Source organism: Siniperca chuatsi, linkage group LG16, assembly GCF_020085105.1.
Source record: "Siniperca chuatsi isolate FFG_IHB_CAS linkage group LG16, ASM2008510v1, whole genome shotgun sequence".
Lineage (NCBI taxonomy): Eukaryota > Metazoa > Chordata > Actinopteri > Centrarchiformes > Sinipercidae > Siniperca > Siniperca chuatsi.
Window position 1 is genome coordinate 25,841,083 of NC_058057.1, and position 27,581 is coordinate 25,868,663.

The following is a 27,581-nucleotide window of genomic DNA, read 5'->3' on the forward strand; positions in this document are numbered from 1 at the left end:
TGACAGGTAGAACATTTTGAGCAAGAAGTCATGTTGAGCCAAAAGAAACTTTTATCTGAATTTAATGGGACTCACTGGTATAGTAGTGGTGTAATAATACAGAACATCATACTACGTTGTTCAAGACAAGGCTACAGCCGTGAATCCAACAATTCACCTCATTTCAAAGTTCATTCATGTCCTTGAAAGCAGTAGTTAGACAAGACTTTAAACTATATTTATTTGTCTTTGTCAAATTCACCTAAAGTCTGTTGTACTGAGATGATGATCGCAAAGCTGTTCTGTTTTTGATTTTTTTTTTTTGGCATTTTGCCATTTTTTGATTGTGATCGTAGACAGACAGGAAATGCAGAGAGAGGGAGGATATACAGGAACCGTCACCGGCCAGATTCAAACCGGGGGTTGCTGTTTTACAGTATGCGTCTTGACCGCTAGGTCATCGGTCACCCAAGTCGAGTCTTATAATAAATCCCATGATCTCCACATATGTTCCAATAAAATTTGTTCCATGTTAATCTGTGGTGCAATTACAGCAGAGATAAATTCAAATAAACTAAACTCCTTTCAGGATGTGTGTGTGTGTGTGTATGTTTCTTACGTTGGAAAGGCTGGTGGCCGCCGCTGTGTGGAGGACGGTAGTTTCCTTGTTGGTAGTTGCTTGGTGGCGGGGTGCTGCTGTACTGTCCTCCGCCATGTTGGTTTCTGTTCAGATTGTGACTGAAGGAAGAGAATAAGTTGTACTGTAAGAATCCAACTCCTGAGAAATCGATACAAGCAAATTTATTGACATTTAAGGCAAGATATTTGTTAAACGAATGAAATTATGATATGTAGAACTTTTTTAGACCTTTAAGGAAGCTGACAACCTGGAATGTGATATACTGTTGTAACCTTTCTTCTGGCACTTAAAGAGTAACTAAACCCCCAAACCACTTTTTTCAGCTGAAAACCAATGTATATGGGTATTTAGTAGTGTTGTTGATGGATTCAGGTCCAAATATCGCATATATATACACATTTTAGTACAATTCTACGTATTGTGTTACAAATATGCATAGCGACAGCCCTCTACAGGTTGAAATGCGGCTAATGCAACTGAATTTTGCTGATCTGGAGGCAGGTGACGTTTACGGTGGAAGCTTTCGTCACCAACCGACACTGAACCCCAAATTGCTTCTGACGTTCAGGATGGCCAGCAGCAGATGGTAGCTCGCTGCTATCGGTGTGTGTGTGTGTGTGTGTGTGTGTGTGTGTGAGTGAATGTGTGGATTTACCTTTTAGATAATAACAAATAAAATAAAAATAGAAACTGCAAAACTCACGTTGTCGTGGCTGTTTATTCTGTCAGTTTTCAGCCAGCAACCTCCATCATAGCAGAGGTGTACCACACGGACTGGATAAAGTCCAATATTGGCTTCATGCCTCAGACTGGACTTAACACACATCCCTGTCTCCACTGAACGGTCAATGATTTGAAATCAAAGCAACAAAAAAAGATCCTTTTCTTAACAATTTTCCCCCAGGTTTTCTTGCTCACCATCCTCTGAGCACCTGCCTGTTTGGCCCCATCAAGGCACATAACTGCCTGAATTAGTGAATTAACGACTTAGTTTACCAGGAAAAAGGAAAAAAAAGAAATTGGAATACATTCTGTTTCTTCGTGCATGATTAATTCCCAAACACGGCACAGTCGGACCGAGCCAGATGTTCAATTATTCACATTTCCTTAATGATAATATCAACGTGTGGCGGAGGGAGCTTAGATCATAATCAAGGATGGCTGGTTAATGGGGGCCGTTAGGGGGGATACGAACATTTAAACACATTTTCCATTTTAAAATACTGTACTCTGATTCTCCCAAATCAGAATACTGAGTCACTGCAGAATCAGCAGTCATTGTTTAACACTCCTTACTATGAAATTATATCATCATATCCTGCAAGATGTTTTACAAGCAGGTGTGTGTTTCAGTCTCTTTACTAAGCTGCGTAAAATGGAAAAAGGACCTGTGTGTAACAGGATTTTACAAACTACTGTGTTTTTCAGGAAGTATTTCACAAGAGTGATATCATGGGTAACATTTTAAACGTGACAAAGGCATAACTTTAAAGTCAGTTTTTTGTGGATTTCTTGTGTTACAGACACTGCACAGGGCTGTTCGACTCATTGCATTTGACTTGTATGGAAATTTACTGTGTTTTAAGTGACTCAATCTACAGTATCAGTATATTGACAATTCCTGACTGGTAAAAAAACTAAGTTTTGGGTGTGTTATTTTCATGGTGTGTATCTTCTCATGCTGTGGGAAAAATACTTAAATTCCTTCCAAATTTCTCATTCATCTGTCTGAGAATCAAACATCTGAGAATAAACATCAGGAATCTTTCTTTCAGTAATAATTTATCAACAGAAGAGCTTCATTAGACTCTGTAGATGGACATATGTGACTTTTCCATAGTTTTTAATGGCTGTTACAGTAAATGGTAACTTACCCCAGAGACCGGAAGGCGGACTGGTCCAGGTGAGCCTGCTGCCTGTTTGGGTTGAAGCCCAGCTGGGGTCTCCATGGTTCCCTGTTCCCCCTCTCCCAGTCGCCTGGCTTCAGGACCTTATTGGGCATCCTGAAAAACCAAACAGACAAAGCTGCACTGAGAAAAGATTTGTATGTGAAAATGTTTAATCACAGAGAGAAGAATGATGTCATCTCTAACTTACTTAAACCCTGCAGACTCTCTTGTTTGTCAGATGTTTCTCAATTAACCAATACATGTCAATTAATCGAAACAGAAAATGTATTCCAACTCTGAAAAACAAATTAATCTAAACATTTTCTGATGTCTGCCCCACACATACCAAGTCTTGGTGTACTGTCGTTTTTTTTCTTCTTCTATAATTTTAAAACAGAACACTGTGTATTTTGGGGAAAGATCATTTTTGACGCTCTGGTCACTTTGGATGGCCATTAATTTGTCATTATTTAGACATTTGATGGACTAAATGATTAATCGAAACAACACCTGATAGACTAGTAACTAATAAAAATATAAATAATAATAATGAAAATGATAATGAGCTGAAATTGTCCAAAGGAAGTCATGTAAAAAAACCTTCAAAGTGAAATCCACAACTGTATCTCAAAACAGCAGCTAGTGAGTGCTCCATTCAGAGAAAACTGCGCTCACCACCACCAACAAATCTTTCTAGTGTCCTTTTGCACAAAACATTACAAGTTAAGAGGGCAGCGGGAGCGTACCGCAGTTACGCAAGTTACGTCTCCCTACCATTAGGAGCTACCACTGTGGTTTCTCTCATTTCAGGAACCTGAGAGTCAACAGCTGATGATCAAAGTGTTACATTTTTGTATGACGAATACTCCAAGCCTGGGGATGTTCATGAATCTTTTTCTTATTGTCAACAAATGCCATGAAAAGACCCAAACCAGCAGTGAATGTATCTGCTAACAAGTGCTGTGTGTGAATCACAGCCTGATGGATCTTCTTCCTCCACTGTCGTCCAGAAACTATTAAAACATCAGTGAGCCGCTCTGTTGCACTGGGTGACATGTTCCTTCATCACCACTCTTCTGACTCAGTCCCACACACACCGTCCTGCTGCCCCAAACACTCACTACAGCAGCACATGTGGATTCATCCGCCGCTGAAAATAGTCCCCAACAAATGCACTATTTCCTCCTGTTTGAGTAACGGTTGCTAAAAACTACAGTGAGCAGCTGTTTTAAGAAATTACTGAGCCTTTTTTTAAATGAAACTATATATTTGTGAGCTGTTTTTAAAGATTTACATCTTCAGTGGGAACCAATGGGCCACAGACAGGTTGGTTGTTGGTTTTCATCTTCTCTTGGGATTTTGTGACAAAAAGAAAAATAGAGAATATCACCAGCCTTTAATAATGACGAGTGCAAAATGAAAAACACTCTTTCCACACCTGAGAAGAAAGAGGCTTACATAAAGTTTAACAAAGAAAAACCCTCACTTTGCTCCAGGAAGGAGGACCGCCTTGAACACAAAGTCATCTGCATACTGGGGATCCTTGAACTTCACTCTGGAAAGAGAGTTGGAAAGAAAATCATTTTCAATTAAGGACAAAAAGTTCCATTAGCTCACAATTTTAAAAGGAAAAATCTCTTCAACACAGAGATCCTGAGTTTGTGATGTTTTATGCAAGGATTATTCTGTGTAGTCATTTTCTTCTCAACCCGCCTAGTCTACTTCACCCTGTCATTTTCAACATGTTCCTGAATGTCTTTTCACCCTCAGAGAATGGCTGCACACTTGTATTATTCTAATGACAGGTGGGTGTGCAGATACACACAGCTCAACACTGCAATGTGTCTAAAAATAATCTGCTTTGGAGCTGCGCCACAAATGCCTGGATGTATATCTGTGAATCACTGGGATGGACAAAATACACAGGAAAGAAAGAAAAAACATGAATATATTGGTCTGAGTTTGCATAAACGTATGTGTTCATATACACAGAATACTATGTATTGTTAACTGTCAATTGTCAGTCCTGCACTTTGATTTTAATCTGCATACAAAGTTTTTTGTTTATTTTTAACTTCTCTTTGTCTTGCTGAGATTTTGATTAAGATCGTGCTCCAAATTGCAGGTTTTACTTATACAGAACGGGTGGACAAAATAACAGGAACACCTGACCATATTATTCAATACAACAGCTAAGAAACGGCCACAGAGCAGAACCAACAATGACACAGTCTCAAGTCTCAGCAAAACGGTACATTTGAAGTGGTACTGAAACAATTAGTGACTTAATCAATTAGTCGATCGAGGAAAATGTATTGCCTTCAATTTTGTCTGTTTTATGTTGTAATCTGGATATATTTGGGTTTTATATTTTTTGACGTTGCATAGGTTAAACGATTACACAATTAATTTAAAAATAATGATGAACTGATAAACCGAAAGTGATTAATTGCGCCCCTAATTATAAGCGTCAAAAAGAAAAGTTGTGCTGTGTGGCTACCGTATTTGATTGCATTCAATTTACAGGTGTTGCTCTTATTGTGTCCACCGCTTCTCACATTTGACAACAGCTTTGTCTTTATTGCGTTTTCCATCATCTGAACATTTACACTCCGATCACTCTTTATTCCAGTCAGACGAACGTACGCAGAGTCAGAGTTCAATACAAGTATTTGGCAGAATAGCAGCTTGACTTTAAATATACTGTATGTATAGATACAGACGATCCAGCCTGTCAAGCTGCTTCAGTATCAGTGCACGAACCAAAAACCAACATGACCACCCATCCTTTTTAAATTTTGATCAATTTATGATGAGTGTTTATGAAGTGTATTTAAATGGCAGATATCTCAACCTGGAACAAAAGTACTACAAATATGACAAAATGTTCTACTCTTAGTGTATATTCCTTCTGTTTTCAGACAATTCATTTTAATGACAGCCGGTCCTTACCCGATCGCACTGTTCTGTGCAATGTCACGCAGCATTGGGATGGGTGATGTCACTGACCTATAATAAATGCCAAAAAAAAATTATGAATAAATAAGCAGGTCAGCGTCGTCACACTGGGCCGGCTCTCCTTCAGTAGGTTAGAGTGTTTCTTAAAAACATAGGAACATGGGACAAAATGTACAAAAGTGAGAATAAAGTAGGCGTTCCTTACTTATCTGGTAGAATAGGGTCGTCATCAAGATTTAATGTACCTTGGATTCCATGGCACAGCTCTGCAGGGATCTCAGTGCCCTAAAGGGGATAAAGGTGGAGTTTGTTTCAACGCAGAGGCCACGGAGGGATAGCATTTACTGACCAGTAGAATATACAGTTATATTTGTTACAACTATTATTCATACGCAAACCTTATTAGATGATGGAAGTAATTGACAAACAAAAGCCTGAAATAATGTGCATCGTAGAAAATTAGGCAATACTTGACATGATAAAATGAAATGTACTCATCACATTTAGGTTCCTTTCTCTTTTTGGACAATGTGTCAGCTTTGCACAGAAGATTATCTATAATCTAACGGCTACACAGGAGGCGTTCAGTCGTTCCTTTTTCTTTTTAATGAGCTACAAGCTATTCTCTAGTGCTTACATCAAGACAAACTTTACATGTTCAGCTCTATTACTAGCAAGACTCTAAAAGAGATAAATCGTCAGTATGTTGTTTGTTCTTTGGGATATAACTAAAATTGGAGCAGTTGGCTAAACAGAGCTTCATATTTTTATCTTCTTTCAAGTAAGAAAACACTTGATAATGTTTTATGGTTTAAGAAATGCCTTTCAATGGAAACTTTACGAGTAACTTTAAGAGTCTTTAGATTAATAACTTATCTTTCTCATCTAGTTTGAGCCAAATCTGGTTATAAGATAATAAGATCTGGTTAATGTCTGCAGTTTTACATGCTGCTGTATTTTTGCGTCACTCCTCAGACATGCTCATTACGAAGTATTCATCCAGCGAGTAAAATACGAGTCTAAACAACAATTGCTTTGGTTTATAAATGCATAATCAACAAGACCAAATCCAACTCAGACGACACCTGCAAAGCTACACAAACACGTCTGCAACAGAATGACGCAGCAGGTAAAGCAGATTTACTGGATTACTTTTACTGGATACCAAAGTTTGATCCACAGAACCACAGAAGAAGACTATTATTAAAAAAACCTGTTAAGCAGACCAAGCAGCTGACTGTGTGTAGAGAGGAGGGTGCATGATGCACGACACCAGTCAAGATATTTAACATAAATATAAAGAAGCAACTAAGACTCGTAACTAACAGAAACAAATTGCTATTTTGTTAAATTTACTGTGAAAATTCTCAGATGCTGCATGTTGTTAGCGCTCCCTTTTGTCAAGATGTAGACCATACTTCCCATCAGCCCCTTTGTTGCTTCCTGTCTAAAAGTGCATTGGCTGTTTGAGGCTAAAAAACTTCATGTGTTGAAAATGAAACAGAAATCCGACAGTGCTCAGCCACTGCTATTTAGCTTTCAGTTTGATTTGAATTTGGGCTGGCCCTAATGTGACCTAAAGGACCTGTGTGTGGAGTTTCGGGTTTATTACCTCTTGAGCTTCTGTACGGTAGAGTTCATGGATGAAGTCGAAGAGCGGGTGAGACTTCCCGATAAACAATACGTCGCTTCCCAGGCTGTTTCTTTTCACTGCAACAGAGAACACAGAGCAGCTGTGGTCAGGGAGGAAAAAACCAGTCATCACTGGAGAGACTGTAGCTCTGACTTTACTGGACTGGATGTTAGAGGAGAAGAAAGGAGTGATGGTGGGATTAGTGGGCTGATGAATGGCAAGACTGAAAAATAAAGCCACACAACAAAACAACAGACTAGCGAAGTCAGAAGGAGGAGACGAGGAAGAAAGAAGAAGAGGGGAAGATGAAAACACAGATGCAACACTGTCTTATGTTTAATAAATGGAGGTAGTTTCCAGTGAATTGAATTGTTTTCTTAACTGTGGTCACAGCAGCTGGTACAATCAAAGTATATTTAATGGTTGTTGTTAGCGGTCTTGAACTTGCCCCATTAAAACTTTAGAAACTGTACAAAAAGTGCAGAAAGATGTTTTACATTTCTCTATCAGTTCCCCCCATAATTTAAAATAAAGAATAAATAAAAGAAGCTACAACTCAAGCTTTTCTGTTATTGAGGTATAAACCTTCTGCAGTTAAATACTGGAGCACAAGTATACACAGATGTGTTCTGATTCTTTAGTTAAAGACTTCTCCACTGTATAAAGACAATCTCTTCTCATTTATATATTTATTTATATATTGCAAATTCAATCTAATCTGAATAATACCAACTCTTAACATTTTCTCTCTAGCCGATGTGCACTCTCGTATCTTTCCAGTTCCCCCAGTCCATACCATTCCACTGCTGTCTGTGTTGTATATGTCACCCTTCATGAGTCTCAGACTCGTATTGATACTTGCAATCAGCGACGTGATAAATATAAAAGCTATGTCTTTGTCAAACACTTATCATCTCAGCACATAAACACCTGCAAGTAAAGTTCATTAAAAAAAGAAACCCAGAGTTTTTCACTGCGGGGCTTTTGCTCACCTTCCTCGGGTGTGAGGTCGGGGTAGACGTCAGCCAGAGCTGCCCACAGCCGACGTTCGTCCACAAAAGGCAACAAGGCCACACCTTCAAAAAAAACAAAAACAAAGCATATATACAGGCATTTAACCTCTTGTAGTGTTTGTGCTATGTGCCACCCACTGAGTGACATGAGTGTACATAAAGGCATGAAGAAGCTAGATAAGGATCATCTAATGTTCTTCATTGAATTTGAAACAAACATATAACAAGATCAAGTTTTTGGTTTTTTTTGCTCGTCAGTAAGGCTGACAAGTTCTGTGAGAAAAAACAAACAAACAATACAGCAATAAATAAGACATTGCCCTTGACTCCAACAAACGTTGTTTGGAAAGCAAACCTACGCCCTGAGAAGATAGTGGGTAGAACTAGTCCAGCTCCTTGAAAGGCCTGTGAGAATTAATGACTTAAAATGTGTCCCTTACAGAATCATGGCAGGTGTTAATTCAAGGCAATGATATAAAACTGCTGGAACAATACTGTTAAAAGTATCTCCACCCACCTTTAAACGCTGGGTTATTGATTGGGAAAGTGACTCACCCTGCCAGGCGTATTTCTTGCCGTTGAGATCAATGGCAAAGTCGTCGGGGTAAAAATCGATGATGGAAGAATCCTGTGTCAAAATAAGTGTTTAAAATAAGATGAAGACACTTGAAAAACTACAACTTGTAAAAAGATGAGGCAGTTCATTTAAGGCCAACCGCTCTGAGAAAGTCTGCATTTGAAACGTGTAATTCTGTAGCAGATATTTATTCCCTGCAGATCTGAAGCATTTTAACTTTACGAATGAGTCGACTTTTTCCCCTAAACCTTGACAAATCTTGCCTTGTAACATTTTTAAAGACCTCTGAATTCTCATAACAATCTCCTGAACTCTCTGCACTTCATTGTGGACTCAACACTTACAGGACTGCTCATGAGGTTCCGCCATGTTGGGGGCAGGAAGTTGCCGCTGGCAGCAGGAAACACTCCCATCAGCTGCTCCAGTGGCTTGAACTGCACAACAACCACACACACAAGTAATTTACATTCTCATACTTACTCAGCAATTCAACAGTTTTTATTGAACTCCATTGTAATGAGGACTATTCATGTCCAGGGTAGGGAGAGGGGTGTCAATATCAAACATAAGCTCATATTTTTAAGTGAGGTGCTAGTTATGACTTCTTTATACAGGTCTAAGTTTGCTATTCTTCATTCTAATTTTGACTTAATCCTGAATGGTCGCTCTCGCACTTCACCCGTTTCTCTTTTGGTCTAAAAATTTTACACTGCTGTGGTGTTTTAGTGGATTTCTAGAATAAACGCCTCCATCTGGCATAGATGGCATTACACAAAATGACCTCAAGTCGCAGTGAGTTTACTGGCATTTGATTGGGGCAACGTTTTCAACATGCTCTGATAACAAAAAAACTCAACCTTTTCTTTGTTCGAGTGTGATCATGGAAGAACAGAGACAAAGGAAAGAAAAGACAAGAAAAAGCAGCGAAGAGAAAGAAGTTTTTGGTCCATTCTTACCGGTTTGGTCCCCTTCTCAAAATCGGTGAACATCCCTTTGATGTCTTTGAAGTCGGAGGCGAACGGGGCGTAGTGGAATGGGAAGTACCACTTCCAGGAGGCACAGCCCTGCAAATGAACATGGATTATAATATGAATTTACATGTCAGACGAAATCCCAAGTCTGCCACATACAGGCCATGTGCTGCTTGTGTTTTACAAAACCAACCACAGAACCTGTGCATTTACCATTTCACTATGGCTGCAACTAAGTTATCTTCATAAATGATTGATCTGTTGATTATTTTCAATTGATTTACTGTTTAGTCTATTACGGAAATGTCCATTACAATTCCCCAGAGCCTGAAAAGACGTCTTCAAATCGATTGTTTTGTCCAACAGTCAAGAACCCAGGGACATTTAATTTATAATAATAAAAAACAGAGAAAAGCAGTAAATGCTCACAATTGAGAACCTGGAACCAGAGAATGTTTCGCATTTCTGTTTGATTAAAGTTTAGTAAGTGATGATTATTCAATTATTATAATTGCTGTGGATTCATTTTCTGTTCAAGCTAACAGGACTAAATGAGAAAAAAAAACACTTAATGACGATGAAATGGAAAGAAAAAGCTTTTCTTTGCCCTTTTTCCACAAAAGTTCCACTGCAGTGCAAAGCTTAAAATCCAATCTGATCAGACTAATGTGGCTGAGCTGACATTTAAAAACCTTCACAAGCCTAAATCCTGATCAGACAGAGTGTGTTTTAAACTGTATATGTGAAGCAGTCTGAACCGCCTGCTCAGTGGCTCCAACTCCAAAATTAACTTTCAAACTTCTATGTCGATGGTGTGTGGGAGCTGATTTTTGTTGGTTGAACTTCAATGGAGCAAAAACCGATCCAGTCCTTGGAAAGACAGACTGTACCGTGGACCCTGGAGCATCTGGGGACAAAATGTTCTCCAACACCTGCTGAGAAGCTCTTGCATTTAAAAAAAAAAAAAATGATTCCCTTCATCAGCTCTGTGTTTTTGAAAGGTTTCTGTAGGAGCAAAGAAGAACTGCAATTGAGAAAAAAAAAAAAGTCTAATCCTGCAGATCCAGCATTTGGACCACTTATCCTTCCTGAACAAACACATCTCACACCAAAGAACGACCTTCACTTCCCACAATCCACCTTCTGAGAAAACGAGGCCCTCTGATAAATCCACCAATCCTTACATCTCAGCCAATCTCGTTTTAAAGCCCACCAGTCTATTATTAAAGATGGTCATTCAAATGATAATATGGGACTTTACCATAATAAAAAGGTAGAAGAGGCTCCAATCTCCACATTCAAATAATCGCACAAATCATTTATGTTAATATGATGAAATGTTTTGTGTCGAGGAGAAATTAATTTGTGACTGTGGCCGGCGGGGTCAAAGACCACAAACCACAACAACAAAAAAATACATTTACTATCCTGTTTCATAACAACTGAAGGAAAAAAATAAACTGTCAAAGTAAGTAAACGAGTAAAACGAAAGGCTAGGAAATTATTCAATGTCGTCTCTCGTCTTTCAGTGTAATCTTATCTGGATGATTTAATCATATTATGTCACCGTTTCAAAAAACGTCTGTTGCCAAATTTAGGGCTGAAACTAACCAAAACGTTTATTATCAATTAATCCGTCAAATATTTTTTCTGATGAATCGTTTAGTCTATAAAATGGGAAGGTGGCGGCCAAAACCCAAAATTATAAAAAAAAAAAAATCTGTGAATTATGACGATATAAAAAAAAGGAGAGAAAGACAGAAAATCCTCATGTGAGAAACTAGAAACAGCAAATGTTTTTTTCTTGATGAAAAACTTAATTGATTATTAAATAACTGATTAGTTAAATAGTTGATGGACTGAAAATGTATCGCCGTTTCAGCACTAGTCACAATCAATAATTCAAATCAAACTGATTATTTTATATACGATTTGGCTGACATTTGTGAAATCATAAAAAATAATCTTATTGACTTCAATCATATCACTCATTCCTAAAAATTTGGGAAATATTTTTTGTAAAATAATAATAATAATTAAAAAAAATAAAAAATCAACACCATATCAATATCACAGGTTGATAATTTGGGAAATTCTGACAAAGATTTGGATCTTTTAAGGACCGTGGGTTCTGTTTAAAATGAAATAAAGTTGCCTTCACAAACCAAATATCAAACATAAACAAAAACATGTAACAAAATGCATTTATTAATTATTATCATTATTATTATTACTACTATTACTACTAAGCAGTATCTTTTATTCAATTTGAATCCAGGAAGTCCTGATTTGATTTGTTTCAATTAAATTAGTTTGAATTTTTTAAATTCAAGGAAATAACAGATACCAATATTCCATATAAAAGTGCTTCTCGGGCTGTGTGCTGGGAACCTAAATTTATTTTTATTCCACAAGTTCACTGTTGCTTTCTTTTGAATATGAAATTACTTTGAGTGCAAATTGAACCCTCAGTGGCCAGTTTATTAGGTACATCTAGCTAAAAACGATGCAGTCTGATACAACATACAACAGGCATGAAAGAAATCAGTGAGGGTAGACTAAATATTAGAAACACCTCTCAGTATGATGCAATACAATTCAACAGCAGCGAAAACAGCCTCCAAAATGACCATATAGTTAAGTCAACGCCTCTCTGAAAGAAAAACCAAACTTCATAACCTTCATGAAGAAGGTTGGATTTATTCCAGGGCTGTTGTATTAGACGGCAGAAGTTTTAATTAGGTGAACCTAATAATAAACAGGCAACTGAGTGTATGTAAACACATTTCACTGTTATAAAGTTGCAGACCAAAATAGCAAACCAACCAACTATTTATAACAAGGAACCACAGCCTACACATAACATATTCACAGAGAAAAGGCACAGACACAAAGACTGATCTTGGGATTTTAAGAATCAATATTGGATCATTTTACTAACAATTGCGATTAATCAGGAAATCGATTAATTTGCCAAGTCCTATTAGTGAGAGCACTCTTCTAAAGATTCAAATTGTTGAAAAGAAATGAATGTCTTTACGTGTCTGATTTTTGACAGAGGAAAAAAAAAAAATTATAATACAAAAATCAGATTTATGAGCCGCCCCAAATAGACTGTCAGCATGAAAAATGGCTCCTTCACCAGGGTTACACACCTAAAAACTCAAAGGATCTGAAAAACATACAGAACAAAGTGTGAATCTTGTCTTTTGTGTTTTGGATAAACCCAGCTCTGCCTTCCCTGATCATTTGGCGAGGTGTGCGTGATCATAACTCTGCGGTGGCGGACGGAACCGTGAATGTGTGGCAGCAGAGAGCAGACACGTCCCCGGCCGCCGAGGGCCCGCTAATGAATTCATCCACAACAGCCCCCTGAGACGGGCTTTGGATTGGCGAGCATGTGGAGTCAACACAGAGCGTGTATATACACAGCTCACAATCAGCCCGGACAAATCCCCCCGGCTCAGCCCGAGACGCCCCGGCTCTTCTGGAGAGGGCTGACAGCTGATTATTTCATTTCAAGATAAAGATCAATATTTTACAACAATAAAATGATTTAGTGTATAATCACACTGCAAACAATAAGTGGAGATATCAGAGACGGCTGTGTGGAGGTTTATTTGGTTGAGACACTCGAATGTGAGGAGTTCTTGACTCACAACAAAAACCGAGTCGCTCTGTTAAGAACACTGTTCGCCCTTTAGGTGTCTTTTCTTTGGACAGAATGAATGGGTATGATCTGAGATGATCAGTTAGAAAACTGAATTTGGTTAAAAAAATAAAACCTTTCCCTCAGTAAAACTAATTGAACATCCAACCCAACTATCCATTTTCATGACAGGAAAGCTCATGGCAACATCTTCCAACAGACATGCACAGAGTAGAAACTTTTACCGCAGCCGGATTAGCGACATTTTAGTGATTTTCTTAAAATTACACTATCAAATGGAACAGAGTATGCTGTCTTTTCGTTTTGGCTTTAAGTTGTTTTCTTCTTATCAGTTGTTTGTACTGTGGGGATTTAAGCCATTTCTGCTGTTGCAATACATTTAGTTGCTCTGGAAAACAGTCTCACCTGAAATACTTAAAAGGACTCTTTTGTGTTTGACAAACAACATAATGAGGTAGTGTTAATTCCGTTAACAAAAACTGTGAGGAAATACATTTAACAGCCTTTTTTTCCCCATGATGAAGACGAGACCTTGATAAAAATAAATGACAGCAACAGTAGGCTGAAAAAAGAAAAACTGTGCTGACACTTAGACCCACCAATGTTGCGGAAAGAAAGAGTGAGTGTGTAGTAGTGCGAGGAGAGAAGCCTGCGCTATAAAACAGCTTTTGAAGCTCATTAGGACCTGTAATCTGACCAGAATTATTTGGGATCTTGACAGAATTTGAATCTGTGACTTGGAAACGTTCGTCAAATGTGTGGTGGAGGAGCTAGTTAAAAGTTGTGTAACACTGGTCTTCGGTAGTGTTTGGGAGAACTTACACCAGTACCAACATTTAGCCACTGTAACAAGTCAAACCATCATCAAGACTTTTGGCCAAAAACATGTAGTTTCTCATCAGAACAGACACATTACAGATGAAACGCTGTCATGATAGTTCAGGTTATGATACTATTTTACTGTATAAGTAGATGTAAATGAAGCCACAGAGTGATTTCAGTGTTACCTGGTAATAGTAGCGCAGCACCCAGCAGAGACCCTCCACGTATGACTGAACCACCTTCCGCCTGAAGTCCTCATCAGTCACGTCCACGTCAAACTTGGTCTTGTAGTATCTCTGCTTCCAGCCCTGCTCCCACAACCTGTAGCACACACGGACGTGGTTATACTTAACTGATCTAAACCATTTAGAAAACGCAACTAGTTTTCTTCACGAACACACACTCCTGGAATAAAAAAGTAATAAATCTTAGCAGTCAACTACGATAAAGAAAGACTTTAAAGCTGAGCAGACGCTGTGCGATTTTATTAAATCACTGCACTGACTCACACTTCATGTTTAAATCTGCCTTTTCGCACAGACAAAATGTAAACTAGCACTGTGCAGTTCAATCAACCAGTCATAATTTGTATGAGCCACAACAACACAGTTGACTGTTGATCGTTTGATCAGACGTCAAGACCCCTATAACTTAGCGCCAACTGACAGTTGATCGGGGGGGGGAAATTCGGCCAGATTCTAAAATTTGCCGGGGGCAAGCGATTCAAGGTTAAAATCTGAATCAATCCGTACACTTTAATGCCCACAGTTCAAGGATCCAGAAGTGATTTTCTCACACTGGACAGAAGACACATCTGGAGACAACCGGCTGAAGTTGTGAGTGACCACAAAACTCTGACCTAATGCTTTCTGTCTGAATCACGGCACCGCCAGTGAGCAACGACTTCACAAAAGGTGTTGGATTTGTGCTGAAATTCAAAAAAAATTGTTGTTTCATTGTTCCAACCTACACTGATGTTTATAATGAATGATAATATTGATCAACGCTCTTGGGAATCAACTGTCTGGATGCTGCTTTAACATTACAACTATCCTTTTCATACTTCTAGTGTTTGTGACCTTGAAATGTAAATCTATTCTACTGTTGAACATGAGTGTACCTGACTATTGGATGAGACAATCAGATGTTTGTAGTGTAAATGTACCTAAACGATACATTTGCTTATTAAAATCACTAGTTTAGACGATGCTGCTCTGTTGATCTATAGGCTGAAAGAAACTGCATTAACTTCCTCACTGCTGCTGGAACAGTTTAATGGCTTTGACTTCTTGGTAGATTTGGCGCCGTTATGCACACATAATCAAGGCCGTCCAGCATCTGCGTCGTGGATCCTCAGAGCGGTCCACAGGGAGCGCCGACTCCTAAGAGGAAAGCCTCCATGAATACCAATTTAGCCCGATGGATTTAGCAGCTTTTGACGAGTGCGTCACAGAGGAATTTACTCGAATATTCCTGCTTTCCATATTAATCACATGCAGAGGGAGGTGGGAGATGTTCAGCAGAGGGGTGAGTGTGTGTGTGTTTAAGTGTGTGTGTTGGGGAGATGGCAGTGAGTTAAACAGCTTGTGCTGCAGCACTGTGGCATTAATGAGTGCATCTCTCTGGTTGTGTTTGTTAACTCCATCTTCGCCGACTGAAGCTGGTCTGTAAAGATTTATTTTGAAGTCATTTTATTATCTACATGCACACTGTCTGGTGGACACTTATAATGAATGCATACTGCTTTATCAGCAGACTCTAAAAGTGTCAAAAGAATTTCTTTTTGGCTAAGATGGTGAGGCTGGTTAAAAAAAAAAAAAAAAAAAAAAAAAACAGTCCCAAAGTTTTACCTGCCAAAAAAGAATTACAATTTTAAGCAATCTCTCTTAGCATTCTAACTATTTCCAATATTAATTACTTTACAAGCGCTAAAAATGAACTATATGAAACATTAAATCAACAGACAACATCAGGTTTTGAATATTAATACAATTACTGTTAAATCTCGTAAAAACGGCTTCATTTTGTCTGTAGGTGCTTCAAGAAGCTGATATAAGTCCAAGTGGTGACAGTGGAGCAGTTAACCATGTAACCACTTTATCAATGTGTGCAGAGCAGGCAGCCAATCAGTACCCTGTTTGATATATAGCGATTTTGTGGCTTTAATTTGATTGGTTTATGGTCAGCGATGGTATGTGGCTGTCAGCAAAGACGAGGTTTTGGAGCAGGTAAAGACTAAAGACTGTGTTCAACTGAGGCCTTCAGGTGGTGATATTATGGATTTATCTGCTTAACTTTTTCTCTAGGCTAGCATGACTGTAGTCTCGTTTTTTCCTCTTTTGCACTGCAAGGGGAGAGAAATTACTGAAAACACATTTATATAGACTCTGATATAAGAATGTCCTCTTCAACTTAAAATTGTCTCACTCACAGTATTGTGTGGTTGATTAAATATATTTAGGTGTCTTTATGTGTCCGGCTTCAATTCAGACTCGAGCTGTGTTGGAGGAGTTACGGAAATGTTTCTAGGTGCAACCTAATAAGATTGCTGTCATTAATTTTAAATGGGAACACATCAAAGTCTCTTTACATGTGTTGGGGAGTATTACTGCATATGTGAAATAAATCGTATAAAGCCTTTAGTGTCTCAGAGGGAGCTGTGTGAAGTCTGCTAAATGTCCTCAAGTGACGTCACTTGAGTCGGCGTCGGTCGGGGCTGAAGACTACAAGTTTGAAGATGAAACTAATCTGTTGGTGTGGAGTCAGAAAGAAGTGAGCTCAGCAGACCTCTGCAGCTGCTCGTCTCTGCTGCAGGCTGGAGGCTCCACGCTACTAGCATAACACACCATCTCAAGTTGCATTGTGGGTAATGTAGACAAGGAAGAAGAATGTGTGGAATAAAAAAGACGACATCTCTGCTGCATCGATTTCGATCCTTTTTTGAAACTCTCCATCGTGAGTCCAACAGTGTTATAGGAGTGCAAAGCTAAATCAGTGGAGTACTCTCTTAAAAGTGAAAAGTGACTCGGGCACTTATGAGCGACCTGTGTTGACATACTTCCACAATACATGACTACAACTGAGAGACTTTGAGATGTTAAAAGGTTGTTGTAATCATCACTCAGAAGCACATGTAAACGTTAGTTCCCACCGTTACTTCCCCAGACGGCAGCTTGTGTTCACTGTAAACCTAAACACAAGACGTGTCCACCCTCCGCTAACACCCCACCCACCCAGCTGGTGCAGGTTTACCTGACGTTGTCTTCAGGCTCCGGCTCGCTGTCACTGTCCTCAGCTTTCCTCTTCACCCCCCTGCTGTCTATGCTGTCGCTGGGCCCTGCAGACGACTGGGCAGGGTGACAAAAACCCACGACAAAAAGATAAAGAAAATATGCAGATCAGAAGTAGAACATGGAAACTCTCATACATTAGCTTTTATCAGTGCAACAATGGCCCCAACAAACATAAGGTCAAAAGTCATATCTCATTAAATTCTAATTTTCTTTCATGTTCAGATGACTGAACATGACCATTTGATCATTATCACATAAGACAAAGAAAAGCAGTGAGGACACAACTGAGGATGTGGAATTAGGGAACCTTTGGCATTTTTACTCAAAAAGTGACTCAAAACATCGATCATCGATCAATAGTTGATTATTTTTCTATCAATTGATTAATAGATTAACTAATCATTTCAGCCCTAAACAATTTCTATTTGGCAGAAGTGTGACTGTCTTTTAACATGTAACCCAACAAAGAAATATTGCAATAGATGCTGTAAAGACAGACATGATCAGTGATGATGTCTTTCTTGAAATTTAAATCCGTGTTTTATACACATATCTATGCCCTATAGATACAAATAAAGATCTAAAAAGGTAAAATAGTATAGCATCAATTAAAAATGATGCCTGTTGCTACATCATAAAAACAACCAGATGACTATAAAACCTTTTTACTAATAATGAATCATGTCAAAGGTAAACTGTCTGCTCTGCTGTCTGGTACAGCTGCTGTATGTACTGTATGTATGTGTGTTTTCTATGTTTGAGGGAAGCTGATAGAAAGAAAAATAAATAAATAAATCACTACCGTAGCTACTTAGCCTTCCTTTCTTCCTGGGGCCTTTGTGCTCTTTTCATTCATGTGCTAATGTTTGGCCGGCTATTGTTGGGCGATATACTTAACGCTGTTCAGGCAGGAAACTTAACAGACACGTTAAATAGAAACCCGACCATAAACTGAACCACAAAACAGCGTCCACGCTCAAACAGACTGCTATTCAGTATTAATGTTAAGATAAAATACAGCAATTTTTTTCTTGATGAAGAAATCATTTTTCAGTTATGCATATCTAGCAGAATTACACAACGTTTTACAGGCACCAGCCAAGTGGCATCTAAAAAGTCCAAAGTGAATCTCTGTCCAACTGTGTGTCCATATTAAAGTCTAACCCCTTCAGATGCAGACAAACACCCCAGAGTAAAGAAGCAAGATTGTAAAGTCAAAGTGTATGATGACTGATTTGCATATTGTGAAGAAAGACTTGAAACGAGTGAAAATATGCTCTAAAATATGCTAAAGACACAGAGAAAGAAGACGGGTAAGACAACCAAGACATACTCACTTTTGGATTCTCTGAATTTGTAAACAATTTAAACTATCTGGTTCTACCTGACTCAATTTTTGTCATTTTTGTAGTTTTTCATTTATTTTCTAATATATCTTAATGTCAGACATCGACTGCCGGTCTCCATCTTGATAAAACTCGGTGGACTGTGTAAATACTAGAGATACTACTTTAATCATAAATTAGTCCAGGACTTAACTGTTGTTTGCCTGGAAAAGTCTGCTATGTTGTATTTTATAAATTTATTAGAATGTTGTCAACAAAAATACAAAACTATGTTTTTATGTGCACGTGTCCACCTTTCATTTCACCAAGAACTTACATTGCCACCGTTCTTTATCATGGCCTTCAGGGACTGAGCAGCATCCTGGAGAAAAAAAGAAAAACACAACACTTCATCATGACTGCACTCCTGCAACGACGATTCATCACCATGTTACATCGCAAAATGTCCTCCCCTTATATCTTAGGATTTTGCAGTTTGGTGTGATTCAAGCAGATCAGTAACTCTAAATTTTATTTATATAGCGCCAATTCATAACAGAAGTTATCTCATTGCACTTTTCCTATAGAGCAGATCGAGACCATACTCTTTATAATATTATTTACAGAGACCCAACAAATCCCACCATGAGCAAGCATTTGGCGACAGTGGCAAGAAAAAACTTCCTTTAAGAGTGTTAATATTAATAAATTAATAATAATAGGAATGACAGCTATAGGAAAAATTATGTAACTTGCTCAGATCACTCTTAATACTCTACAGAAGATTATTCTCCTCAGCGACATATATCAGGATATGAGAGATCAACAGGGTGTAAAACCACAAACTGTGTGATTCTAAACTCTATATCACATAAGTAAAATATATTTTGCATACATTTTCCCCCCCATACGTTTGGCTTCAATTTTCAAATTGTTTTCCCATACATGTCTATATACTCCAGGTCTGTGCAGGAGCTCTTATAGAACTGTTACTATGACAACAGAGATTAAAATATTTCAAGTCTCTTTCAGTAAACCCAAATTTTTTTTAGGACCTGGAAATTGTCAGGCTCATTTTCCAGATTTCCAGAGCTGCACAGAAACTCTTATATAAAACAACCTGTCGTACCTTGTTGTGTTGCTCCCTGGACTGCATCCTCATGTCGTAGGCCTGGTGCCGAGCATTCTGGACGGCCTCAGGTCGGTCTCTTCTCCCCAGGGCCTGAGGGGCAAACTGGCCCGTGGTCAGGTAGGCGGGGCCCCGCTGCTCTGCCTGCAATAACACGGAGGGATAAACATCCCCGTGAAAATTATGTATATTATTTATGGCCGATGACTGCCGTATACACTGCAGTCGCTATATCATGCATCAGCATGTGCTTCAGCATCAGCAGCGTTTTTGGAAAACGGTTGAATCTGGATAACAGCTTATCCAGATGGACAGGAAACCTGACGATATGGCAGGGCAGAAGGGAGGGACTCATGCCTCAAGTTAAAAAAAGAAATGCTGGCCACTGCTAGTTTTGAACAGCTAATGCACTGAACATATTTTATGTTTTAAGTGATTAAAATACTAATGACAAAATAAGCATGTAAGATTTTCAGACACTGTGGGAAATGCATGCTAACATCAGCTGATTAAACAAAAATTGAGAACGTGGAATCTTGAACAAGCTCGAACGAGCTCTAATTTTCATCAATACAAGATCATCAATACTGCAGTTCCTCTTCTAGATGCACACTTTTCTATCACTGAAGAATTCCTCAAATTTTCTGCATATAGTTTTATCCATCAATCCCCCCTCCAGCAAATCGTGTCATCATCCATCTGCTTAACTCACCTTCATCCGCTTTCGTTTCTCTTTCATTCTTCTCTTAAAGCTTTCCTAAAAGAAAGTAAATGTGAAGACTTATCAATCACAAAGCAATAAATCAAGGTTCAACTAGAAATATATACTACTGTGGTAAACTGGCCTGGCTGTAGCTAAAGTTTGTGACCAAACAGCAGTTTCTGTCTCTTAGGGCTGGGTATCATTTGTTGTTAAATGTTAAGAGTTGCCTACATACAAGAAGCCCTAAAAGAACTTACCAAAACAGTCTAAAATAGTCTGATTTAAACCAGGAACTACCTGAGAATAAATAACCAAGAAATTGAATACAAAGGTTTGGAACTTTGGTGTCCAATAATCTGTGCTACAGACACATTTCGGCCCCATATCATATCAAAAAAGTACTGAGGCTTGATACAAAGGCTTAGTGTCTTTATAAGCCACATTTCTAATGATCACTGTGTGAAATTGCAGAAATCTTACGTCATCCTCTTTGCGTTTCTTAAAGATGTTGTCCTCAGCCACGCCCACCGCCTGCATGATCATCTCAACTCGCTCCAGGTTGACGTAGCCATTCTCTGTCAGGTAGCCCTGCAGACAGACACGGGCCTTGTTATGTCACAGTAGCAGACAGTCAGCGCTGCTTTAAAGAAAAATAATAGCCAACTGGAAACACTGAACAAAACAAATTCGTGATGATACTCACTCCAGTTTTGTGCACAACGTCTTTGTAGATGTTGACCAGTCGATCGATCGCTCCCTCTCTGTAAGAAACAAAAACGGAATAATTAAAGACGAGTCTTTCAGTGTGAATTCAAATGGGAATTGGGATGGGACATTGAACTGACACCAAACGCTGATATATCTCTGACAGCAGCTGGAAATATGGCTGCCCTATCAGCCACTCTGGCAAGTAACTAACCAACATTTGGAGCTCTGATTTATCCTTATACAAATAAAAAACACTAAAGAAGAGTAGTGAAACAGAACAATAGAAGTTTGAGCCTCTCCACCAGGTTTCAGTCTGATCAGTGTTGGAGGTTAAAGTGAAGTGATGGCAGGAGTACGATCACTGTGAAAGTGAGTAATCAGGCTTCTTCTATACAGAGAGTAGAGAAAACACCTACACTGTCTAAAGCAATATAATACAACTGTCCTGCACTTAACACTGTTTCTGTGAAGCTTAAAGAAAGCCGAAGTCTCGCCCACTTCTGGGTTAGCTTCTGGAGTCGGCAGGCAACGTAACTTCATAAATACATTTATTATTCTTCAGTACTTTAAAAGGTCTTGAATTTAGATACCTGAGAGCTGTTTCTGAGTTTTTAAGGACCAACAGATACAACCGCTACCACTTTTTCTAAAATTCAAACCAGCTTTCAGCATGAAAAGGTGTCTTGAAGCTCACCTGATTTCTAAGGACGGCAGGTGTGGTAGGAAGTCATTTCCAACAAAGAAACACATGAAGACCCAGTCGTCTACGCTCCTCTCAAAGTCGAAGGGAAACGGCAGGCTGGCCATGGTCAGCTCTCTGGCGAGGTACTAAAACATGGAAGAAAATCTGAATTAACGTAGGTTATCTGGTATGTGCTTTTAGTTTTTAGGCCAAAGTTTGCTCTTGTACACATTCCAGTTCAAACACAGCCATCACTATATCCAGAAAAAACAGAGTAAAAAATTAGGACTATTCTGACGTGACTCATTTTTGAGAGGGTTAGGCTGAGAAATAAGAGAAACTGATGAATATGTATCATACTTATCTATTTAAATACATGGATAATATTTTACAGCTGTCTGAATTAATGGAATAAAAACACAGAATAAATTATCACCAGGACATATTAACTATGTATAGCAATATGAAATACTACCTTCTGGTGAAAAAAAAAAAACAGTCTTCCCTGAAAACAAGTATCAAGCACATTGAACTGTAACAAATGACGGAGAGTTAAGCAAATACTTTTGCACCACTTAAGGCCGACAGGGAAAATTTTGACAATGTTAAATTGGAGCTATGGCACATCTTGTTGCTCTAAATGTGTGAAATGAGCAACATAGATAAAATACACTGTGAATGTACAGTCAATTAAATGCTGTAGCACCTGTGTGAAATGCAAAATGTCAGACTAGAGTAACGAGTGACAAGCACCATTCATTAGAATTTAATAAAAATCAGATGCGTGGTGTCTAAAATATTCTTTATGATGGGCATTCATTAAACAGACACTATAGCGACACCTTAGGCCAGTCATTGTCTCTTTTTAAAATGTTAGAAGGAAGCAACAACTTGATTTATTCCCCAAAAACCATAAATATCATACCTCTCGCAGCACACAGAGCCTGATAAATATGAACTCCTGTTCAGAAACCGGCATAGAGTCTGCAAACTCATCATGCTGAAAGAGAAGAAAACAAGAGATCCCGTCTCATTTATGGCACATTTGTGAATATACAGACAGAAAGTTGTTATAATTAACAATTCAGCATTTATGACAACAAATATCATCATCGCATAAACAGAAAAATTCATGTCAGATTAAGAGAAATTCACTCCAGAGTTACAGTCAGCTTCTGTTTACATTAAAATCTGCATCACAGGATGGCAGGAGGCTGACCTTTTCATTTTCCACTTAAATTTCCATATTGGTGACTTTTGCAGATGGAACCTCTTGTGGAAAATGTACAACAAAGCCTTCAAGCTTAATGCAAAAATAAATAAATAAATCACAAAACTTTTAAAAAATAAAAAGAAAACATCTCTGATGTTTCCCCCCTCCCCATTTGCTTCGTAGTTTGTCTTTGTAGCCAAAGCACAGTATAAAATATGCAGTTTTTACCCTTAGTTCTGGTATTTAAGCAAAAATCATGTTATCATAAAACACTTCCTGCCACAGTGATTACAAAAGTCGCCAGCCATGTAACACATTTTCTATATATAACATTATTATACATTTTGACAGAAAACTCCAGAAGTACAAGCAGAGCTCACCTGTCCCTGTTTCTCTCTGGCCGTCCCCTGACAATCTTTGATTTCATGGCCCATCTGTCCGCAGAGTGCGCAGGGGCGGGGTTTGTTGGGTTTAAACTCCTCTCTGATGATGGTGAAGTTTGGCTCGTGGGTGGCGAGGCCCAGCATGATCAGGTCAGCTGATCATCAGTCACCACACAGAAAGAAAAGGTGTTGTTTCAACGAGGTGGAAATGATGACAGAGTTGTTTACATCTTACAAAGTAGTCACAAACAATAAAACAAGGTCACTCTGGGCTGATAACATTATTTAACTTGTATTTTATTGAATTCTTTATATCTTATACATTACAGACAGTGGATTTAAAGGCTTACCATCAGCTCCACACAGGCAGTGGTGTGTGTTAGGGTCATGGTTGGGTTGAGCTGTCAAAGTGAATAACAAATCTGAGTCAACAAAATGTCTGACAGTGTTTGTGTGTACAGAAGGTTCAGACGTGAATTGTGTTCATCGCCGTCCACATATTTTTGACCCACCGATCAAAGTGTCAACATGAAATTCAACAACACTTTAATCTTTCTGTGTCAGTATCAGTCTGTCAAGTCTGAATTCTGCCAGCTGCAAATGTGTGATATTGTCTATGTGCCACCTTTACAGGTTTTTGTGTTAGATGCATTTTGTATTAGCTTGTTGGGCTATATTTTATGGTGTTTTGAACGTTTAGGCTTGTATACTGTTGTAAAGTTATGACTGTGGCATGGGTTTATTTTATAACTCTTGGTGTTTTTTGTTACGATGTAACCTGCTACAGTATACGTGCTTTAATGTAATCCTTTGCGATGCAAACGGTGTGCATCAGTTATTAAAGTTTATCAGTGTAAGGGAGCTGTACCTCTCTGTCTCCTGATGTAGTCCATAATCTTGTGTTCACCTTCACCTGGAACACTGGCATCAGACAGGAGGACCTGGATAAAAAAGGTAACTAAAGGTTGGTGACTGTGAACACCGTCCATATCAACATACAACCAACACATCAACTGTCAAGAGCTGAAAACTGAAACAATTTAACATTGTTATTTTGCCAAGTTAGTTGATAGATTAATCCTAAAGTGTTTTGTCTATAGAATGTCAAAAACAAGAAACAAAGAAACAAGAAATTGCTGGTAACATTTCTGGCTGTATTTGAAAACCTGAGCAGAAAAGTTACACGCACCGTGATATTCCTCCATCCTGGATCATTGCTGAGTCTGTCTGCGACGTAGTATCGAAGACAATGTGCCAGGTTGTCCATAAACTCTGTTCCCTGGAGACATAAGAAGTCAAATCCTGTAATTCTGCTACTACAAGTAAATATACATATAACCTTTATTTACACTTAGAAAAAGAAAAAAAACACTGAGGAACAGGCACCCTCTTTTACAAGTGTGCCAAGTTTACGTCATAAAAACAAACTAATAATTAAAAATAAAACCAAACAAAAAGTAGCAATAAACATTACCGTAATAGGTAAAAAAAAAAGCAGCAATTAAAAAAAGCTAAGATGTCCAGTAATAAGTTCTAAAAATAAAAATTAGCAAAAACCATTGATGAAAAAAACAAAACAAAAACTAAATGTAGTAGTTATCCAACTTACTGGAGTGATACAGTTGCTGTCAAACCTCTCTTTAATCTCCTCAGGTGGAAGATAACCTCCTGTAGAGGAGAAAATATCACAAGTGAGGTTACACTGAGCTCAAGGGTTAACATTAAAAGACAGATAATGGCACAAATACACAGTGAAACTTCTGTCAGGGAACAATATTACTTCATCTGTAAATCATGGAGGATTAATTAACTCATCCAGAGTGAGTTGTCTGATTAATTCAGGACTTAAGATTTCAACTATTTTAGCCAGTGAATTTTTAAAGTTGGTGGCCTGGGTTAAGAGCATTAAGAAGAAAGAAAGTGTTTCCTCTCTCAGACAAGTGTAAACGATACTTCACACAAACAAAACTGTGCACCGGTTAATATCACGCCCCAAAGAGATTCAAATAGACAGATAAAGATGCTCCTTTTTAAAACTGTAACTTCCAAAGTGAAAAAGTAGCACACCAGGTGTGTTTGCAAAGCCTGGATCTGTCTGTACAATTTAGCGTAAATACTCTCAAAGTATACTCTTTTTTTTTTGTCATTTGGCGATTAACAATTAGTATTTTCTGTCCTGGAGCTCAGAGAAAATACCGTCCTGCAACTAAGAAAATGACGTGTAAAGTTCTGTTCTGTACCATCTGAGGTTTGTACAGACTGTGTAATGTGAAGGACATCTAAGGCAACATATATTCTCTGTATTTGCTGACCGGGAGTGAAGGGATTTAAAAACATCACACACCTCTCTGGATGACCTCCTCTCGTATGCGATGCTTCTCCTCGGCCAGCTCCACTCCTTCTTTGGAGGCCCGAAACCGGCGAGAGCGCTGCTGGTTCATTTTGGCCCGTGGAGCCTGGGGAGTTAAAGAGGGAGTTATTTCTACTGTGCAGCAGCTGATATCAGGTCTGTCATCAAAGCTGTCTATATTAACCTAAATAACATCAGATTGTTTTGAATAGGATAGATGAATGAGAAATAACTGTTGTGACAGATAAAATCTGGTAAATATTTGATTCTCTGGCAGATGTTTAAATAGCTTGGTTTCAGTTTTTGCTGTGGATGTGAGCCCTCATCCAAACTTTGCTCAGGCTGCAGGTTTCTGTTACTAAAAAGGTACTTACCACTCCGTCGATGGCCATGTAGAGAACTTTCCTGGGCCGCACAATATTGAACAGGCGGTCAATGTACTCGAAAATGGCGACCATCATCTCATCTTCATTTTTGGGAGCGGGTCTGTAGACAGCAGAGTTCAGAATGTGAAACATGCAGAGGGTGTGTGGACTTGGTACGGTTTCATTTTTATTTATTTTTTTAAATCAAGTATTCATGCTGTTCTTATATGTGCGGATGTGTCACATCAAACTTCATTTAAAATAATCTGGCATTTTAAAGTTCCTCTGTTTAGTATAAGCAAACATGCTCTTGTTGTACATTATGTCTTAAAGCATTTTATAAATTTAAATTTTTACAACCGCAGCAACTTTGGTTCAAACATCCAGATTTGACCACAGAAACAAAACACTTGATTTGTGCTCATCAAAGTCTACTGAATGGCAGAAAATAGTGGAAAGCATTTTGTCACAATTCTCAGAGCCCAGGGTGACATCTTCAGTCACAAACATTTAATTCACACTGGTATAAAAGAAAGAAAAGCAACAAACTGCCACATCAGAGAAGCTAATGCAAATATAACACAAGAGTACATCAAGGTGACCCTTTGTACCCATTTGACTGTTTAATCATCTGCCAAATTTATGAAAAATTCAAAAACAGTCAAACTCCCAAGGATGGTTTGCCAATAAAAAGTTATGCATTTGACTTCTTTGTCAATAAAAACTTAACGTATCTGTGAAATAAATCGCAAACAGAAAATGTAGTGCTGTTAACCGAAACAAAAACAAAGTCATAGATGTCCAAACTGCACAGAGAGGGGTTCCTACTTGTCTTCTGGATGTGTGCATGGGTGAATGATCCCATTCATGTCCAAGTACAAATTGTCGAATTCCACCTCGTTGGGGTTTGGCTTCGTTGTATCAACGGGAATACGGACTCCATTACACTCTTTCCCCTGCGAAGATAAAACAGAGCACAAACAAACCACTTTGTTTGAAGACATCAGGTGCTTTCCCCTGAAAGTGGTTTGGCACATGGCAATTTCTGAAAGAAACTGCGGCTGCGCTCTATTGCCCCCGAATTTAAATGTTTTAATTTATCAACAGTGTGCTACTATTTTCGATGTTAGCTAAGGTGGGGGGAAAAGATTGATTAAGGTTTCCTATAGCTAAGCGCTGCCTTGAAATCTGTCTTAATTTGTACGTTTTTGTTGGTCATCTGAAGTTAAATAAACAACCACGCCGTTTTGTTTACACCAAGACGTCACCAAACTCCTG

At 38.5% G+C, this 27,581-nt stretch overlaps 1 protein-coding gene across 1 annotated transcript in view; it reads right to left on the bottom strand.

The window, feature by feature from the left end:
• The window catches only part of xrn2 (5'-3' exoribonuclease 2), a 40,739-nt gene that overhangs the window by 12,715 nt on the left and 443 nt on the right, over window positions 1-27,581 (bottom strand). The window contains exons 2-28 of the mRNA XM_044169233.1: window positions 27,132-27,259; window positions 26,313-26,424; window positions 25,933-26,044; window positions 25,198-25,256; window positions 24,778-24,867; window positions 24,457-24,529; window positions 23,939-23,989; window positions 23,586-23,743; window positions 22,918-22,992; window positions 22,005-22,138; window positions 21,306-21,363; window positions 21,083-21,190; window positions 20,612-20,656; window positions 19,900-20,043; window positions 19,108-19,152; window positions 17,405-17,499; window positions 14,338-14,473; window positions 9,646-9,753; window positions 9,034-9,123; window positions 8,668-8,740; window positions 8,092-8,175; window positions 7,079-7,176; window positions 5,672-5,751; window positions 5,461-5,517; window positions 3,995-4,063; window positions 2,494-2,622; window positions 599-717 (exon numbers count right to left, since the gene is read on the bottom strand). Coding sequence (XP_044025168.1) covers window positions 599-717; window positions 2,494-2,622; window positions 3,995-4,063; window positions 5,461-5,517; window positions 5,672-5,751; window positions 7,079-7,176; window positions 8,092-8,175; window positions 8,668-8,740; window positions 9,034-9,123; window positions 9,646-9,753; window positions 14,338-14,473; window positions 17,405-17,499; window positions 19,108-19,152; window positions 19,900-20,043; window positions 20,612-20,656; window positions 21,083-21,190; window positions 21,306-21,363; window positions 22,005-22,138; window positions 22,918-22,992; window positions 23,586-23,743; window positions 23,939-23,989; window positions 24,457-24,529; window positions 24,778-24,867; window positions 25,198-25,256; window positions 25,933-26,044; window positions 26,313-26,424; window positions 27,132-27,259 — 2,530 coding nt within the window. The remainder of the gene's footprint in view (window positions 1-598; window positions 718-2,493; window positions 2,623-3,994; window positions 4,064-5,460; window positions 5,518-5,671; window positions 5,752-7,078; window positions 7,177-8,091; window positions 8,176-8,667; window positions 8,741-9,033; window positions 9,124-9,645; window positions 9,754-14,337; window positions 14,474-17,404; window positions 17,500-19,107; window positions 19,153-19,899; window positions 20,044-20,611; window positions 20,657-21,082; window positions 21,191-21,305; window positions 21,364-22,004; window positions 22,139-22,917; window positions 22,993-23,585; window positions 23,744-23,938; window positions 23,990-24,456; window positions 24,530-24,777; window positions 24,868-25,197; window positions 25,257-25,932; window positions 26,045-26,312; window positions 26,425-27,131; window positions 27,260-27,581) is intronic.